Source organism: Indicator indicator, chromosome 14 (genome assembly GCF_027791375.1).
Source record: "Indicator indicator isolate 239-I01 chromosome 14, UM_Iind_1.1, whole genome shotgun sequence".
Taxonomy (NCBI): Eukaryota; Metazoa; Chordata; class Aves; order Piciformes; family Indicatoridae; genus Indicator; species Indicator indicator.
In genome coordinates, this window is record NC_072023.1 from 3,342,019 (window position 1) to 3,360,271 (window position 18,253).

The 18,253-nt window shown below is 42.2% G+C and overlaps 1 protein-coding gene across 1 annotated transcript in view; it reads left to right on the plus strand.

The window, feature by feature from the left end:
* Positions 1–18,253, plus strand: part of CFAP54 (cilia and flagella associated protein 54) — a 112,904-nt gene that overhangs the window by 81,212 nt on the left and 13,439 nt on the right. Inside the window, 13 exon segments of the mRNA XM_054386770.1 lie at positions 184–237; positions 1,592–1,808; positions 2,239–2,333; positions 3,606–3,775; positions 9,232–9,334; positions 10,192–10,324; positions 11,146–11,303; positions 11,503–11,688; positions 13,224–13,350; positions 14,272–14,400; positions 15,199–15,307; positions 15,597–15,669; positions 17,905–17,991. Of these exon segments, the coding sequence (XP_054242745.1) occupies positions 184–237; positions 1,592–1,808; positions 2,239–2,333; positions 3,606–3,775; positions 9,232–9,334; positions 10,192–10,324; positions 11,146–11,303; positions 11,503–11,688; positions 13,224–13,350; positions 14,272–14,400; positions 15,199–15,307; positions 15,597–15,669; positions 17,905–17,991 (1,641 nt within the window).

The window sequence follows — 18,253 nt, forward strand, 5'->3', positions numbered from 1 at the left end:
GGAAGATGCAGGAATAATTTTAGGTCTTGGGTTATGGTTCAGAAATGTAAAGCCAAACAATTGCTGATATTTCCAGAGCCCTCAAATATAGTTGGAAATGCATTACACTTGTCCACTGAGGCACTTATGTTATACTCCTATTGTAACACTTTTTTTGTTTTGTTTTGTTTGTCCATTTTTCAGGCCTTACAGAAATTTGACTCCTCAAAATCTCTTTTGACTGCTACAAATCTACAGGTAAAAAAAAAAAAAAATTCCAAAAGAGATTAAAAATTTTATGCTTGACTGAAATATTTATTCCTGTGGCATTGGTTAGAGAAGATTTAGCTCAGAAAACAGAGTAGGAAAAGCCAGTAAATAGGAAACGTTCTCCTCAACACTTCACCATTTGATGAATTTTGATTTTGATGGCTGGCTTCTGGAGGGAGGGGCAAGCACCATTGTCATAATTTTTCAGATGGGAGACCTAACATCTGCAAATCTGTGACTTGTCTGTGCAAAGCACACTAGTAGAAGTAGTCAGCTTTTATCATGAGATATAGGGTCTGGTGTTTCTCTGTTAAAATACTGAAAACACCACTCATCTAGCCTGATAATTTCTGTCAGTTAGAGCTCTCTTCATGGATTTGTCCTAGTTGGGGTTGAAATCTATTTTTAGGGAACAAAAACCAACAAAGGTGAATCTGTAAACCAAGTCATGAACAACCATTTCTCATTTTAATTAAAATCACTTTAATTCTAAACTTTTGTTTTGTTTTGTTTTCAATTTTAGTATTTTTCTTTCGTTTGCCTTGTCACAGATCCATTGAGCCAGTAGGGGGGGAAAGGAACTGTACCATAAAAACAAAATGATAAAGAAACCACTTTCCCCCTCAACTTTTCTCTCTTTTGTTTGCAGTAAGCTTGAGTGTCTCCTGCTAGTCAATAGTAGAGGAGAGAAATGAGATGTCTGTCTTGACAGCTTTTGACCTCACTGGTTTCACATTCATTTTGAGCTTGTCCTTTATCTTAAGCTTTTCATTTGAACACTTCACAGTCTACATGGAGCTCTTATTGGTCTCCTTATGGTTATGCAAAGCTGTGTAGACTTTTAACTTCTAAATGTATTAATCTAAAGTGAGAATATCAGACTCAAGACAAAATAAGGATGCTATAATGAATAACAAAAAGATTCTATGAAATATGCTAGAGTGGTCTGATACAAGTATTACTTTTCCACCCCCACCTTGCTTAATCTTTCTAGTTAGGGTGAATTTAAGTTGATATTTCTGAGCTACAGATTGACTTACATATTTTTGTGAGCACCTTAGCTCAAGGAGTGCTATGGACAATGCAGAAAACTAAAACTCACCCAGCTAGAACTTTGTAGATGAACCTTGAATATTGATGACTGAGACTGTAGCAAGTTCTACTAAGGGATGAATTAAGTTGGGGAAAGAGCAGCTCATCCATAATTACTAAGAGGATATTACTAATATTATTCGTGTTAATTGCTGATAAGCATTATTATTAGTGGAAGCAGATTATGCCTTGAAAAGAAAAATGTAAAATTTGTCATTTCAAATAGTCCTGAGCCTTAACTTTCTTGTAGGTACTGGAAGATGTATTTAATCGGAGTCTGCCTTTACCAATGGTGCCACTGTGCAGCCAGCAAATGATCAATAAATTAGCCTTAGCCAAAATGCATTTCATCATTTGCCTTTCTGCCACAATACATGATACACCTGAGAAAGTGGAAAAACACATCTATTCAGTTGAGCACAGCAGCTTGAAGGAGCCAAGCAGAATTACAGCAGCAAAAGTCAAAGGTAATTACAAGGGTGGTGGGAAAGTGCATTTATTCTGCAACTTTTTCTGAGGATAACTTATTTTTACCTGTATCTGCATTAACATGTCAGATTATAAACAAGACATAGTATAAACACTATGCATATTAAATGCTGCTGGAAAGATCTCATTGCTGAAATAATAAGCATTAAGTTTTTCCCAAGGTTTTCTCAGCTTAATATCTCTAATTTTATTACAGCTGTCTTCCTCACTTCTTTGATATTGCCAAATCCCAATCATAAATACAGGGGGGGAAAAAAACAACAAGGAGCATATTCTTCAAATTGCTGAGAATGCTTTGGTTCTGTATTTGTTATTGTAGAATCTGAATTACTGAGGTTGGACAAGACCTTTAAGATCATAGAGTCTAAGTGTTAACCTCTGAAATTTCACCTGAAATGTATTTGACAGGTGATGCTGATAAGAATTCAAGACAAGGGGAGCAAAGAGGCCCAATGGTGCAGCTTGTCGACTGTAAAGTTGAATTAAATATGGCCATGCTGAAGGTAATTTTGGATTTTTAAGAAAAAAAAAAAAGGCTTTTAAGATACAGCAGTTTGTTCCAAAACCATTGCTAATGCATTCAGTCTAACAGAAACCATGTGGGAGCATGGCATGAATAAAGGGGCCAGAAATTTCTGTCTAATCTGATTGGAATCTTGCTAACTATACACCAAGTCTTGGTGTTTTGGTGCAGTTCCTCAAAGGGTCTTCATGGGAAATGTTGTCACAAGCAGATCTCAGCAGGACTGTTTCAGCAATGAGGGTAAGCCTGAATGGGATTTCAAGGATAAAATCTTCTCCTTTCCAAGAGGGGTGCCTATGTCAAAGACTCTTTGATGGGGAACCATCCTCTACAAATGGAAAACTATTTTCTACCATATGTGTTATGTCTCAGATTTTTCATGATACCTGATTTTGGAGAAAGCATGCCACACCTTTAATTACCTTCTTTGAAGAGGTGGTGGTTTTTTTACTTTTTTGGTTGGATTTGGTTTTAGTTTTGTTTTGTTTAATTGTATACTTCATGCTTGGCAAGTTCACATCACAAAAAGACCAAGACTGAGAGCTTCCTTCAGAGGCATCTTCCTTTGTTGCCCTTCATTGGACTCCAGTTTGTCCATTTCTCTCTTGTACTGGAGAGCCCATAACTGAACACAGGACTCCAGGCATGGCCTCACTGGTGTCACCTCCTCTCAGTCTTCTGTCCTCTGTGAACTTGCTGAGGGTACACTCTGCCCCATCATCTGGGTCATTAATGAAGATCTTGAACAGGGTTGGACCCCTGGGGTACACCACTAGTTACTGGCAACCAGCTACGCTTCATGCCACTGATCACCACCCTCTAAGGCCTGGCTATTGAGCCAGTTCTAAATCCACTGTCTGCTCATCTAGCCCATACTACATTAGCTTCTCCATGAGGATCTCACGGGAGGCCATGATGAAAGCCTTACTGAAGTCCAGTAGCCGCTGGCCACTCCTCATCTACCAAGCCAATCATTTCATCACAGAAGGTTGTCAGGTTGGTCAAGCAGATATTCCCCTTGTTGAAGCCATGCTGATTACTCCTGATTGCTTTCTTTTCCCATGAGCAGCTGCTCCATCACCAAAGACTGAAGGGAGCCTGACCCACCTGTAGTTCCTTGAGTCCTCCTTCTTGCCTTTATTGATAACAGGAGTGATATTTGCTTTCCTTGAGTTCCCAGGCATCCAGCTGTCATCAAAGTTTACAGAGGGTGGCCTTTTGTGAAATCAGACAATGCTCTCCTCTTCTCTAGGGGATTTTATTGACAGAAGCTGAAGAAATCCTTAGCTGCCTGGTGCAGAACTTACAGAACAAATATCATGGGGAGACCTCTCGGTGTTCTGCTGAAGATTTAGAGGCTCTTATTGAGGCCAAACTTCAGCTTGCTGCTATTTCTCACCAAAGACATCAAGCAGCTTCCAGGTAAGTAATGCTATGGACAACCTTGGGTTGCACAGCCTCGACTGCAGAAGTTAAAAAAAAGAAAAAAGAAAACTCCAGCACTTTTTTAAATTTCAATCCTTTCTGTACCAGTCTTACTGTTGAAGGGGTAGGGGGTTTAGCAGGCCAGCAGGTAAGTTAGTGTCTGTGTTTGGTTGGTTTGGGGTTTCCACCCCCCCTCTGCTTTTAACCCAATTAACAAAGATTAAATGTAAACCAGCTTCCTTCTCCCATCTGTCTTAGGTGAATAAACAAACCTCCTTTAAATAGCACAATTCCTATTTTAGCTGTCTATGGTACAGAAAGAACAACCTAAAATTAGCAAGGACAGGAGCTTCACAGCATTGCATAAACTGCAGAGCTGAAAACATTAAGAGTACTGCAGCGTGGTTTTCCACCTGGGTTTTGTTTCTGGTCTTTTAAAAGGCCAAAGTTTCCCACATGTTCAGCTATTAGGGCTGTAATAATTTGCTGGTAATGTCATTAGTGAAGATATGAAGTAAGAACCTTTAGGCTTTTTGGGGGCATTTGCTATCATGAAATATTAATCCATTTTAGTACCTTTTGAACTAGCTCAATTTGCCATAATTTAGTCAAAGAGAATCACAGAATGACAGGTTAGAAGGGACCTCAAGGATCATCTGATCCAAGCTTTCTAGGTCTTTTGGGGTATTTACCATCATGAAATATTAATCCATTGCAGTACCTTTTGAACTAGATCAATTTATGGTAAATTGAAGAGAATCATACAATGTCAAGCTGGAAGGGATTTCAAGGATCATCTGATCCAAGCTTTCCAGGTAACAGTAAAGTTGAAATGAGCTTGCCCAGCACCCATCAAGCTGAGTCTCAAAACTGTCCAGTGCAGAGGAATCCACCACTTCCCTTGGGAGATGATTCCAGTGTCTAAACCAACAAGTCACTGGACAGTGACCTCATTGTGCTTTTGAATGCCAGTGGATTTTAGACACTTATCATACTTGTACCTAAGGAGCAGTATGCAGACTTATGACATTCCCTGTGCATAAACCTGGTTTAGTGTGATACCAGGCTTGATACAACCTGTAGTAATAGAGTTTTGACCTGAACTTTCTCACTTTGCTAAGCTGGTTCCAGTATGCACACCATTTCCAGTGCAGGACCCTTCTTTTTGACATGCAATTATATTCTAAGGTGTAGTTTATCTCTTGCCTTACAACTTGTCTCAGATTGGAGAAACTTTTTTAGACTATCCAGGGCTCAAATGGATGTCAACCATTTTATAGATTGTTTGTTTTGGATCTCAAATTTTTGATGGTTGTTTAATGGGCCTCATATATTGCTAGTGGTCAGATAGCAGGGAAAAAAAACCAAAAACACAAAAAAACAAGAACCCACCACAAAACAAAGCAAGGGTTTGGGTTTTTTTAACCTACTTTACAATTTTATTGCACTGCCATCCATGGAAACTGCTGATATATCTGCCTCAGATACAAATGAAACATTCCTTCAGACAGGCTGAATGTTTCCTGCCTGCCAGCCTAGAAATCAAACTTTGCATGATATTACAGAAATTCATCATTTTTTTTTCCTTTGGCAAAATGACTTAGTGGTGAAATTGTTATAGTCAGCTGTACTTTCCTATTTTGATCATCTTGGCACTTCCCAATTCAGCTGATCAAAGGGTGTGTATTTTGTCAGGGGAAATATATAGACACATCACTCTTGTTGACAGCAGAAGAGGGTCACAAAAATTTCATCAAGGCAAGCTTCTACCTTCCAGCTTCTGTCTTGCAAAAAGAGAAATGACCCTCAGAAGAAATTTCTGTGTAGGACTAATTCCATCTCTGGGAGAGTACTTGCATGGTGTTCCTCCTAAGGATGTGAGCTTTCCAGTTACTCAGAGATGTGCTTATGTGAACATATTCCTGCTTAAAACAGCACATTTAGACTGGAGTTTAGGAGGACATTCTTTACAGTGAGGGTGGTGAGACACTGGAACAGGCTGCCTAAGGAGGTCACGGATGTTCCCTCCCTGGAGATGTTCAAGGCCAGGTTGGATGAAGCCTTGAGCAACCTGTTTAGTCTTGAGAAGAGAAGACTGAGAGGGGATCTCATCAATGTGTATAAATAGCTGAGGGGTGGGTGTCAAGTGGAGGGGGCCAGGCTCTTTTGGGTGGTGCACACTAATAAGACAAGGAACAACAGGTTCAAGCTTGAACACAGAAGATTTCACCTCAACATGAGGAGAATCTTTACAGTGAGGGTAATGGAGCACTGGAGCAGGCTGCCCAGGGGGGTTGTGGAGTCTCCTTCTCTGGAGACTTTCAAAACCTTCCTTGATGCATTCCTATGCAGACTATCCTAAGTGATCCTACTCTGGCAGTGGGGTTGGACCTGATAATCTCTTGAGGTCCCTTCCAACCTCTAATGTTGTGATGGTTTGAAACTGTCTTTTTAATTTTTCCTTGCAAAGTTCAGAACAGAGAAAGTGAAAGAATGTAAATAAGTCACTATTGGGTGTAAGAAAGCAAAATAACAATTGTTCTAAACACTTCCATTGGATAGATAGAAATGTTTAAGAACTATTACCCAAAACAAAGTAGGCACTCTGCACATTCTGCGTTCGGCAGTGGGGGCAGTTGCTGGGCTGTCTGGCTGCTGTTTCTTCTTCTCTTCTGGCTGAAGATAACACGTACTGACCTTGGCAGCTAAGTTAACAACTTTCTGATTAACTAACTCTGCTTCTCTGTCCAGGGGGGTCTGGGGGGGAAGCTCCTGGGAGAGGGAGGCCCCTTTGGGAGGGTCCCCTTGGGGGGAAGCAAAGGGAGATCGGTTGTGCTTTTTCTGTTGATTGTATATATTTGTGAATGTTGTGAATTTTTTATATTTGTACATATTCATTGCATTTCATCTGCTTGTAAATACAGCTTTTCATTTGCTTCCAGAAATGTACTGTGATACTATGATCCTGCTTTAGTGGGAGGTGTCCCTGCCCATGGCAGGGAGCTTGGAACTAGATGATCATTGTGGTCCCTTCCCACCCAAACCATTCTGTGATTCTGTGATTTATGAATCTTTGATCTTGTGAAATTTATATGTAAGCATCAAGGTAAAAATGGCCTCATTTTCCCAGCTGCTAAGTGTTGCCAACAGCAGTTAATTGGAAGTGATGGTGCTCAGGAAGTTAGGTTCATATTTCTTAAAAGCCTGGGTGTACTCTTGGGTGCTCCAGCTTATCTGAGAAATGTTAGCCACAGCATCTCAGGCAATATTTGGACAAACATCAGATTTTGCTGTATTTTAACTTCAATGTCTGGTTTCAGGGGAAAACTCTTCTTAATAAAAAGGAAGAGAAGCATTTGGGATATTTCACTGCTTTATCCTTACTGTCTGTTTTGCTTTTATAAGCAAATTCTGTTTCATCCTTTCTGTGGTTAGAGAGAAGGTTATCATCAAATCCAACATGGATTTATTCTGATTTCCTTTTGTGGAATAAACCTGAGGTGAAGGGATGATGGAGATTCATTCTGTATCCTGAGAGCTGAAAGTCGAGATACTAACAGTTTGGCTTCTTATTACTCTGGGGTCTGTTTGCACTGAATTGGTGTAATCCATCTAGGTCTGCATCACAAAAGCAGCAAGCAGGATAGAATTAGAAATGACAGGAAGACATTTAACTACCCTCTTATCTCTGGAGGTTATTCATCCTGTGGTTAGCTACAGGTTGGCAGAATGATGTGAGTAATTTCAGAGTAGTGCAGCCTCTGTTCTGACTTTGCACATGAATCAAGAACTTTGTCTTTACAGCAATTAGTTTAAAACTTCTCAAAAGTAGTAAATTCATTCAGAGGCTGAATCTCACTTGCATGAAAAACTCTTTACAGCATTTTGGTGGTGTAAAAATCATTTAAGATATTAATAATTTTTGTGGGTTTTTTTTTCCCCCTTCATAGCAGCCACGTGTGAAGAGAGGGTGTTCATAAAGGCAGCATAGATGAGGATTTTGATTATACATTTTTAACCACTAACCTGCTGAAAAACCTTCTAAGAGGTCAGCCAGGGATACATGCAGATACTCTTGCATCATTATGAAAATGCACATCGGTGGGTAGAGAAGGATTGGAATTGTAAAAAACCTAAACAACCAAACCCCAACAATCTTTTGTAGAAGAAGTAACAAAGTAGATATTACAGAGATAGGGGAAAATGTGCAATTAGAGTTGTAAAACTAATAGCTTGAGACGTTGGGTTTGGCAGTTCTCAGAGTAGTTTGAGGAGCAAGTTCTTGTGGCACCAAATCCTGTTGTGAAAAAGGTCTCTCTGTGTTGGTTTTGCAAGTGTCTTCGTAGCATGACAATGATTGTGTTCAGAGAGTCTGCTGTTAGAGATACACATTTGTATAGGTGTCATGAACATGGAACAGTCTAGCTGAAAGTTTTAAAAGACAGCATAAAAAAGGAAAAACTCTAAGAGTTAAGGTTTTAAGAAACCTGACACTATTTTAAGATCCCAACTTGCAATTTTTTTGAAATGTCAAGTTGAATCCTACACCAATCCTAACAGTGTCTGTACCTGTTTAGATGCAGTTTGTAATGAACTTGTAGTGACAAGACAAGAGGGGAGGGATTGAAGCTTGAGGAAGGAAGATTTAGACTGGAGATTAGGAAGAAAGTCTTTACGGTGAGGGTGCAGAGACACTGGAACAGGTTGCCCAGGGAGGTTGTGGATGTCCCCTCCTTAAAGGTGTTCAAGGCCAGGTTGGATGAGGCCTTGAGCAACCTGGGCTAGTGGAGAGTGTCCCTGGTCATGGCAGGGGGGTTGGAACTAGATGATCTTTAAGGTCCCTTCCAACCCAAACCATTCATGAATCTGTGACAACTCTAGAGAAGGATTTATAATTGCAGGTGAAGGGGAGGTAGATGCAGCATCAGATGATTGCTTACTGATGAAGTTCTGCCACGATGGCACCTGGCACAGTTTGAATTTGATGGTGTTTGTGAAGACACTCTGAGTATTTGGTCATGTGGATTTAGCAGAAGGATTAACATACAGCCTGGAAGGGCTTTAAGGAGAAAGATGTTTAGGAGAAAGATGTTTTCTTACCTCTAGCTGTGGATGAGATATGGAACTCTGCTAACATATTTTGTGATCTTCAGTATTTTTACATCTTCTAGTTTCTAAAAACCCATGCCTGAAGACAAATATGCATAGCTGAAAGTCAGAGGAGTTCTGATTTGATTGCTTCAACAGAATATGACATCTCTTGGTTTATCCATTATTACCATGTCTGTTACTGGCAAAACTTTTTTCTCTCACTGTTGTTCTGTGACATTCAGACTGCATTGCCTACAGTCTGAGTGCAATTCTTTTTGGTCAGAAATGAGGTATCCATTCTAATAAAAGCCTAAAATACCAAATATAATTAGTGTGTTTTTTTAAATATAATCTTATCACAGTGTTGCTTTGGCTTTCTCTGCAATTCAACTTCTCCAAGATGCAAGCATTTTTAGAAGTGAAACGACACCTGCTCAAGAGAAAAGGAAAGAAAGGGAGCGCTTGGTACGTATGTGTGGAAATTTCTTTTAAACTGTGCTGTCTTAAAAGATGAAGGCTTGTAGTAAGTGCTGAGCGATTCTTTAGCACACCAGAACATAGCAGCCATCTCTAGTACATGGTTCACAGAATCACAGAAACATTCAGGTTGGAAAAGACCCTCGGCATCGTCAAGTCCAACTGAGAACCCTACTCTACAGGGTTCACCCTTAAACCATATCCCCAAGCACCACATCCAAACCACCTTTGAACACATCCAAGGGTGGTGACTCAACCACCACTCTGGGCAGCCCATTCCAATGCCTGACCGCTCTTTCCATGAAAAAACATTCCTCAATGCCCAGTCTAAACCTACCCAGTCACAGCTTGAGGCTGTTCCCTCTTGTTCTATCATTGCTGTCTCCCTGAAGGGAGGTTGTAGCCAGGAGGGGGTTGGTCTCTTCTCCCAGGCAACTAGCACCAGAACAAGAGGACACAGTCTCAAGCTGTGCCAGAGGAAGCTTAGGCTCGAGGTGAGGAGAAAGTTCTTCATGGAGAGAGTTGTTAGACGTTGGAATGTGCTGCCCAGGGAGGTGGTGGAGTCACCATCCCTGGCGGTGTTCAAGCAGGGATTGGATGTGGCACTTGGTGACATGGTTTAGTAGTCATGAGGTCTTGGGTGGCAGGTTGGACTTTGATGATCCTTGAGGTCTTTTCCAACCTTTTTGATTCTGTGATTCTGTAATTATCTGATACTAGGGAGAAGAGGCCAACCCCCACCTCACTAATTTGATTTAATTTAGACTTGATGCTGCACCGTTGCTTTGTTTGTAGTAAAGCAGTTGACTCAGAGTAACATTTCTTTTGCTTTTGGAACTGCTGAGGACTCCTGTGTTGAAGATGCTGGGCTGCCTGCCAGTGTGACAGCACGAGACCGAATCAATGCGCGGCTGTGGCTAAGGTGTCGTGCAGCCTTGGTGACGGCGCTGGTGACACCTGGTGCTGGTTGTATGGAAGGTATTACCCTGTTTTGGTCTCTACTTTGGGATGCATCAAGAAGGGTGTGTCCAGCAGGTCTAGGGAAGTTCTTCTACCTCTCAGTTTTGCCCTGGTGAGGCCACACCTGGAATACTGTGTCCAGTTTTGGGCTCCCCAGTTTAAGAAAGGTAGAGAACTGCTGGAGAGAATCCAACAGAGAGCCGTGAGGATGATTAGGGGACTTGAGCATCTCCCCTGTGAGGAGAGACTGAGAGCCCTGGGGCTGTTTAGTCTGGAGAAGAGAAGACTGAGAGGGGATCTGATCAATGTCTATAAATACGTGAGGGGTGGGTGTCAAGTGGAGGGGGGCAGGCTCTTTTGGGTGGTTCACAGTGATCAGACAAGGAACAATGGGTTCAAACTACAACACAGAAGATTTCACCTCAACATGAGGAGAAACTTCTTTACAGTGAGGGTGATGAAGCCCTGGAACAGGCTGCCCAGGGGAGTTGAGGAGTCTCTTTCTCTGGAGACTTTCCAAACCCACCTGGATGCATTCCTGTGCAGACTACCCTAAGTGATGCTGCTCTGGCAGGGGGGTTGGTCCTGATGATCTCTTGAGGTCCCTTCCAACCTCTGATATACTGTGATTGTAACAGGCAGCTGGGCCTATTCAGACACAATTCTTATTCATAAATTAAAAAAAAAATAATTCTGAAATGAAATGAAATGGTGAATGCTGAATGTCTAACATTAGATTTTCTGTAACTTTTTAGTGTGGAAGTGACTTCTTAAGAATAGGAGACACCATAGAGTCTTTTCTATAGTGCTTTTACTGCTGATGTATTCTCTTCTTTCAGAATATGCTGTGGCTGAACGCAGAAGTGTGATAAAAGAAGTAACATTAGAGGCAGAAGCCTTTGGTGATATTGAGACTCAGGCTGAAATGATGCTGCAAGCTGCTATTCTTTACCTGCAAGAAGAACATCCCATGGCAGGCATTAAACTTCTCTTGCAGGTCCGAGCACAAAGGAGAAACTGTTCTTTTTGCTTCCATACATTTTTCATGTAGTCAGAAATAGCTGATGCTAGCACTAACTAAGTTTGAAACAGTGCCTCGGAAATAGATTTTCTTTCTTCACTTTGTGTGATTTGTCCTCCTAAATAGACAGCGAAAGTAGTAACTGCTTCGGTTTGTATTGTCTGTGTCCAAACAGAGTGTCATCAGTTTACTCCAAGAAGATACATTCATTTCCCCTCCAGCTTCTTTGACTCTTGTGAAAAGTATGCTGCTTCTGGCAGAGTTACCAACACTGCAAGCAGCACAGGATACAGAACGTTGCTCTTCTACTGTGGAACCAAACAACTTACTGATCTGGGCACATGAGCTTACCATTAAAGCAGTGAGTGTATGGTTTACTAAGCATTTGCAAATCCTTTCAACAATCTTCATTATGTATCCTGGAAGCTTTCCAACAGGGTGTCCATGAGCCAGCAAAGTGCCTTGTGGCCAAGACAGCCAATGGCATCCTGGGGTGTATTAGAAGGGCTGTGGTTAGTAGGTTGAGAGAGGTTCTCCTCCCCTGCTACTCTGCCCTGGTGAGGCCACATCTGGAATATTGAGTCCAGTTCTGAGCCATTCAATTGCAGAAGGACCTCAGAAAACTGCTTGAAAGAATCCAGTGCAGAGCTGCAAAGATGATGGAGTGGAACATCCTGCTGAGGAAGGGCTGAGGGAGCTGCAGCTCTTCAGCTTGGAGAAGAGGAGGCTGAGGGGTGACCTCGTTCATGTTTATAAAGATGTGCAGGGCAGTGTCAGGAGTTTGGAACCAGGCTCTAGCCAGTGACAGGACAAGGAACAATGGGTATAAGCTAGAGCACAGGAAGTTCCACCTTTGCATGAGGAGAAACTTCTATTCTGTGAAGGTGCTGGAGCCCTGGAACAGGCTCCAATTGTAACCAAGCTACCATGACCACATCTACAGCTTCTTGAATACCTCCAGGAATGGTGACTTCACCACCTCCCTGGGCAGCCTGTTCCAATGCCTGACTCTCTCAGTAAAGTAATCTCTCCTGATGTCCAATTTAAACCTCCTGTGGCACAACTTAAACCCATTTCCTCTTGTCCTGTCACTAGTAACTTGGGAGAAGAGACCAACACCAGCCTCATTACAACCTCCTTTCAGCTAGTTGTAGAGAGCAAAGGAGGTCTCTCCTCAACCTCCTCTTCTCCAGACTAAACAACCCCAGCTCCCCCAGCAGCTCCCCATATGACATCCTCCAAACCCCTCACCAGCCTTGTTGCTCTTCTCTGGAGATGCTCCAGGACCTCAATGTCTTTCCTGTACTGTGGCACCCAGAATCTGTTCCACCAAGTAGTAAGGAATCATATGAATCACCTCAGCTTTCCATTTGTGAGATTTGCTAGCCTTCAACAGATTTAACACTTTTTGCCCCTAGTTTGCCTGGTCCATATATGGTGGGTTGGTTTGTTTCTGGCCTTTGGTGGGTGTCTGATTTCGTTGTAGAAAGGGCAGTTTCTTTCTAGGGCTCAGGTTACTTAGGAGATCTCTTAAAGCCTAATTTGAAGTAGTTTGCTTTTAGAAATCAAAGGCTAACATTTATTAATTTGAGTGAGTTCATTGAAACTGTTCATTTGGCACCAAACTCCTCTGCAAAGAAGACAAGTAGAAACTGAAGTAAAGATTTTGTGAGCATCACAAAAATCCTGCTCTGGCAAGGGAGTTTGACTGGATGATCTCCAGAGGTCCCTTCCACCCCCTAATATCATGTGATCCTGTGATCAAGCCCTTTCCTAGTGCTATTTTTATGAGACATATTTGATTTCCAGTGTTTTCTGACATCTAACTGGCTTCTTCAAACTGCCATTTAATTTGCTGTCTGCAACTTGGTTTTACAAACGCTACTCTTTCCACAGATTTTTGTTTGTGGAGAACCCATTGAACAGCAAATAGAAGACAGCACACTGACTTGCCTGGTCCTACCTACAAAAAACATCTACTTGCCACAGATCAACTTGCTAGCCCAAGTCAAAATGAGAATTGGTAAGAAAACTGCTCTGCCATCCTCAAAGTGAAGAATTCTTTCTGTATGTTTGCAGGTAACTTCCTGTGTTCCAGTTTGTGTCCATTGACTCTTGTCCTGTCACTGGACACCACTGAGAAGAGTCTGGTTCCATCCTCCTGACACTTGCCCTTTAAATATTTAGAAGCATTAATGAGACACCTCCCCTCAGTCTCATTTTCTTCAGGCTCAACAGCCCCAGCTCTCAGCTTTTCTTCCTTAGGTAGATGTTCCCTAATCATCCCTATACTACACTCCCTCCACTAGTTCTGGGGAGACCAGAACTGGATGCAATATACCAGATGAGGCCTCACCAGTGCAGAGTAGAGGGAGATGAGAACCTCCCCTGACCTACTAGACACACTCTTAATTCATCCCAGGATGCCATTGGCCTTCTTGGCCACAAGGGCAAATTGTTGGCTGATGGTCAGCCTGCTGTCCACCAGGACTCCCAGGTCCTTTTCCCTACAGCTGCTCTCCAGCAGGGCAGCCCCCAACCTGTACTGGTCCATGGGATTGTTCTTCCCCAGATGCAAGACTCTACACTTGCCCTTGTTGAATTTCATTAGGTTTCTCCCTGCCCAACTCTCCAGCCTGTCCAGGTCACGCTGCATGGCAGCACAACCTTCTGCTGAGGGTACTCTCTGTCCCTTCATCCAGATTATTTGTGAAAGGGTTGATTTGGGTAGCTTGAGCTTCTTTTGGATGGCTTACATAAATCTCAATGGCATCATAAAGCAGTGAAATACTATTATAGTTCTTTATTTATATCCATTAATCACTTAGACTTTTGAGAATTGGATTTTAACAGCATTTTTTCAAAGGAAGTTGCTTCTTTTTTTGCACCAGTAATTTTTGTGTTAATTAATGTGCTAAGGACTGTCTCTTTTGTTTTTCTTTAGGACATGCATTAGCTGAAAAAGGAGAAGATCCACTATGTGCTCTCAAACATTTAGAATTAGCACTGAAGCTTTGCAGAGCATCTGCAACAAAAAACTTGGATATGGAAGAGGAACTACTTCTTCAGATAGGTAAAGCAAACCCTGTTTGAGCATCATGATTTCCTTCCTAGGCAATGTTATGTGTCCTTTCTTAAAGTGGAGATGTTTTGCTGTAAAAATAGAACAGATCTGGATAACTCTCACCCTATCCAGCTGCAGCTTTCCTGTGTTTAGTATCACACCAGCACAGTTCAGGATGCATTACACAACAAATGATTTCAAAACTGAAGGAGAACTTCTCCTGCCTGTATGTTATTAGGGATCAAAAATTGCAGCCAATGAGATTAAGGACACTAGAAAGTTAATTAGCTTCTTTGCATCAGTCTGAAATAAAGAAGATCAGGGGCTGAAAAATATTTATATCACATGGATCTGTTGGAGAGGGTCCAGAGGAGGGCCACAAAGATGGTCAGAGAGCTGAAACACCTCTCCTGTGAGGACAGGCTGAGGTAGTTGGGGCTGTTCAGCCTGGAGAAGAGAAGGCTCTAGGGAGACCTTATGGTAGGCTTCCAGTATCTGAAGAGGGCTACAAGAAAGTTGGGGAGGGACTTTTTATAAGGGCAGGATGAATCTAAAGTTTGATTGTTTTAGCTACTCTGAAGTGTTTTGCTAGGCAGTTTAAGCAAACTGGAAAAGACTTTGCTGAGCAGAAAGATTCATAGAATCATTGAATGGTAGGGGTTGGAAGGGACCTCTGGAGATCACAGAGTCCAAAGCAGAGGTTGTCCAACTTTCTTGGAGGGAAAATCAGTTTCAGTCTTTCAGGAAAAGAAAAAAGCCAACAAACACATAAGTCTTGCAAACCTGCTTTCTCTATTTCTTTCTTAGGTAAGGTAGAACACCAGATAACTGAAGCAGGCAATAAGAAGTCATCTCAAGCTGTTGAAACTCTGATGGAACCTGAGCAACTCAGCCAGCAACATGATCAAAATTTTGAGTGAGGAACTAACTATATAACTTATAAAATAATTGTAATCACACAGAGATACAGTTTTAAAAGAGTTTTCTGATGTTTGGTGTGGAATTTCTGTTATGAAATTTTATATTTTGGAGAGTTGTCTTCTATTGCAGTATGGAAGAGCTACTGTATGTTTAGTCTCTTATTGAAAACTAATGCTGAGAACATTAAAAGCATATTTTAGAGATCCAGAGTTACAGCTTTCTGTTCTGCTTCCAAATCTGTAGCCTCCCTGTTAACACCTGGAATAGAGCCTTCAATTAAACAGGGGTTATATTCATATTTCAGAGGATGAGCTGTGGTCTGCCCCCTTCCAGATAATAGAAATCCAACTTGAAAAGGTTAGCAGCCAGAAACAGTCAGAACAGAGGCAGAAGGAGCATAGGAAATGTGCTTGTAACAGATATCAGGACAGGGACTTTGGCATTATTTATCAGCATAGGAGATGCCTGAAGAGCTGAGCCAAGCCAGCCAATAAATACTGTCAAGCAACTCTGATACATTGGACTTGAATGTTTGTTTGTTTGGTTGGTTGGTTTTTTTTCCAGTTTCTTGACCAGTCTTAATGAATAGTGTGCCATGTCTGGTTACAGACAGTGTAAAGGCAGCAATTTACCTTGGTTGTTTGGGTATTCTGCTACTTTAGTTAATGAACCAGAACTCGGAACACAGAAGCAGTAGCATAGTAATAAACCCCTGCGAGCAGTCAGCATGATGGAAGGTAGAGCAGAAATGGACTGTGCTGATGTCTTGCAAGTTTAATTTGCTACACTTGCTTAATTTGCTGCCATCTTTCTAAAAGAGTGTACAGATATATCAGTGGACCTTGGCTTTCTTATTTTAGAGAACTCAACATCCAGATCTCCTTTAAGCAAGCCCTCTGATATCTGTGGGGTTGTTTAAGTAAAGTTGTTTCTTGGGTCGAGTTGAATCTGTTGCGTATATTCAACACCACGCTGCCATCAGGCCAGCTTCAAAACGAGAGTGCAGGCTGGAGCAAAACATCTTGAGGCTTGAGGTTCAGATTGGAACATGAGAGGCTTCCTGTTCTGGTTGCTGCTTCCAGTTTCCAGGTTTGGGGTGTTGGTCTCCTTCTGCTGGGTGGGCTGTGGGTCAGGGGGTGGGGGGGAGGTCTCTGACTTCTGCTGCTGCTTCTACCTTTTACTGTGGTTTTTGCAAACAGGCTGGGGTAATTGTGCAACTTATCATCTCATTAAACTCTCTTTATCACAACCCAGAGTTTTTTTGTGTTACTTTCCCTCCAATCTGTATGGGGAGAGAGGGGGGCTTGTGAGAGCAGGTTGTGTTAACCCAGCACAGTCCTGATTTGGTGTCCCAATGTGGGGCTCAAAAAGCAGTCTTGGTGGCCTTTACAGGTCCCTTCCAAACCAAACTGCTCTATGATTCTACTGTTCTCTGGTGTTTGCCTGCTTCGTAATACTACTGTACAAATAACTGGAAGCAGAAGCAAATGCAGGAGGAGAACAGGAACTGCTGACCACAGCCTGCCTGAAGATGTGGCGGATGATGGTGCAGAACCTAGAACTGAGCAGGTCCCTCAGCTGAGCCCAAGGAAGGAATGCAAGACTGTTCTGGTCACTGTGAGTATTTTTGCTGGTTCTTGGAAGAGATTGACTGACGACCCATATCCAAGCTACTCTCCCTCAGCTTAAAACCATTCCCCCTTGTCCTATTGCTAGACACGCTTACGAAAAGTCCCTCTGCAGCCTTTCTGGAAGTTCCCTTCTGGTACTGGAAGGCAGCTAGAAGGTCCCCCTGGAGTTTTCTCTTCTCCCGGCTGAACAAGCCCAGCTCCCTCAGCCTCTCCTCATAGCAGAGATGCTCCAGCCCTTGGATCAGCTTTGTGGCCTCCTCTGGACTCACTCCAACAGCTCTGTGTCCTTCTGCTGGGGACACCAGTGCTGGAGGCAGGATTGGAGGTGGGGTCTCACCAGAGCAGAGTCAAGGACAGAATCTCCTCTCTTGCCCTGCTGGCCACACTCCTCTGGATGCAGCCCAGCACACAGCTGCCTTCTGGGCTGCACGAGGGCACTGCTGGCTCCTGTTGAGCTTCTCATCTATCAACACCCCCATTTTTCATTACAAATGTGAGTGACAGTGTGAGAAATACAAAAGACTTCAACCATATTAAAGTGGCTACAGCCACAGATTGAAAGTGTAATGTGTAAGACAAGAGAAAAGAGAAAATGAAGATTCCAGAAAATGGTAGCAAAACTTTATACAGTAGAGAGCATAGTATGAGCTCCTCTGAGAGAAGTTTTACAGGAGTAGCCAATTAGTATGCTCTGGATACCTTCCTCCCCCCAGTTTTGGTAATTAATCCATGGATTTGCAGTCACAGAATGTTAGAGGATGGAAGGGACCTCCAGAGATCATGGAGTCCAACTCCCCCTGCCAAAGCAGGATCACCTGGGGCAGGCTGATTTTTACAACTTACAAATAAAACAATAATTCTGTAAGTACAGAGGACTGTTAGAGGAGTGTTTCCTAAAAGTAAAATATAATCTAGCATAATACATCTAGAATCCTAATTATGAACTGGTGTAATATTTTAGATCTCTTCTGGAAAACTTTCTGAGGAGGCTTTGAAATCAGAAGGCTGCAAAGCACAAGCCTGGATTGCAGTAAGAGCAGCCACAGAGGTTGATGCAATACTCTGAAGATTCAGTTTTTATTGTTTCTTTTACATTTCATCTTGTGCTTCTTACACAAGCAAGCAAGACATTGCTAACAAGACAATAATTAAGGTTTCCTGAAATTTCTGGCGTGGGCCTTATGTGAGGAAATTAAAATGGACACTGAGTAGCACATTTAATCTCTCTTGGACAGATCTGGCTTTGTCTACCTCAAGTTTGATTCAGTGCAAATAAAATGGCATACTGCTTGATATGTGTGCACATGCAT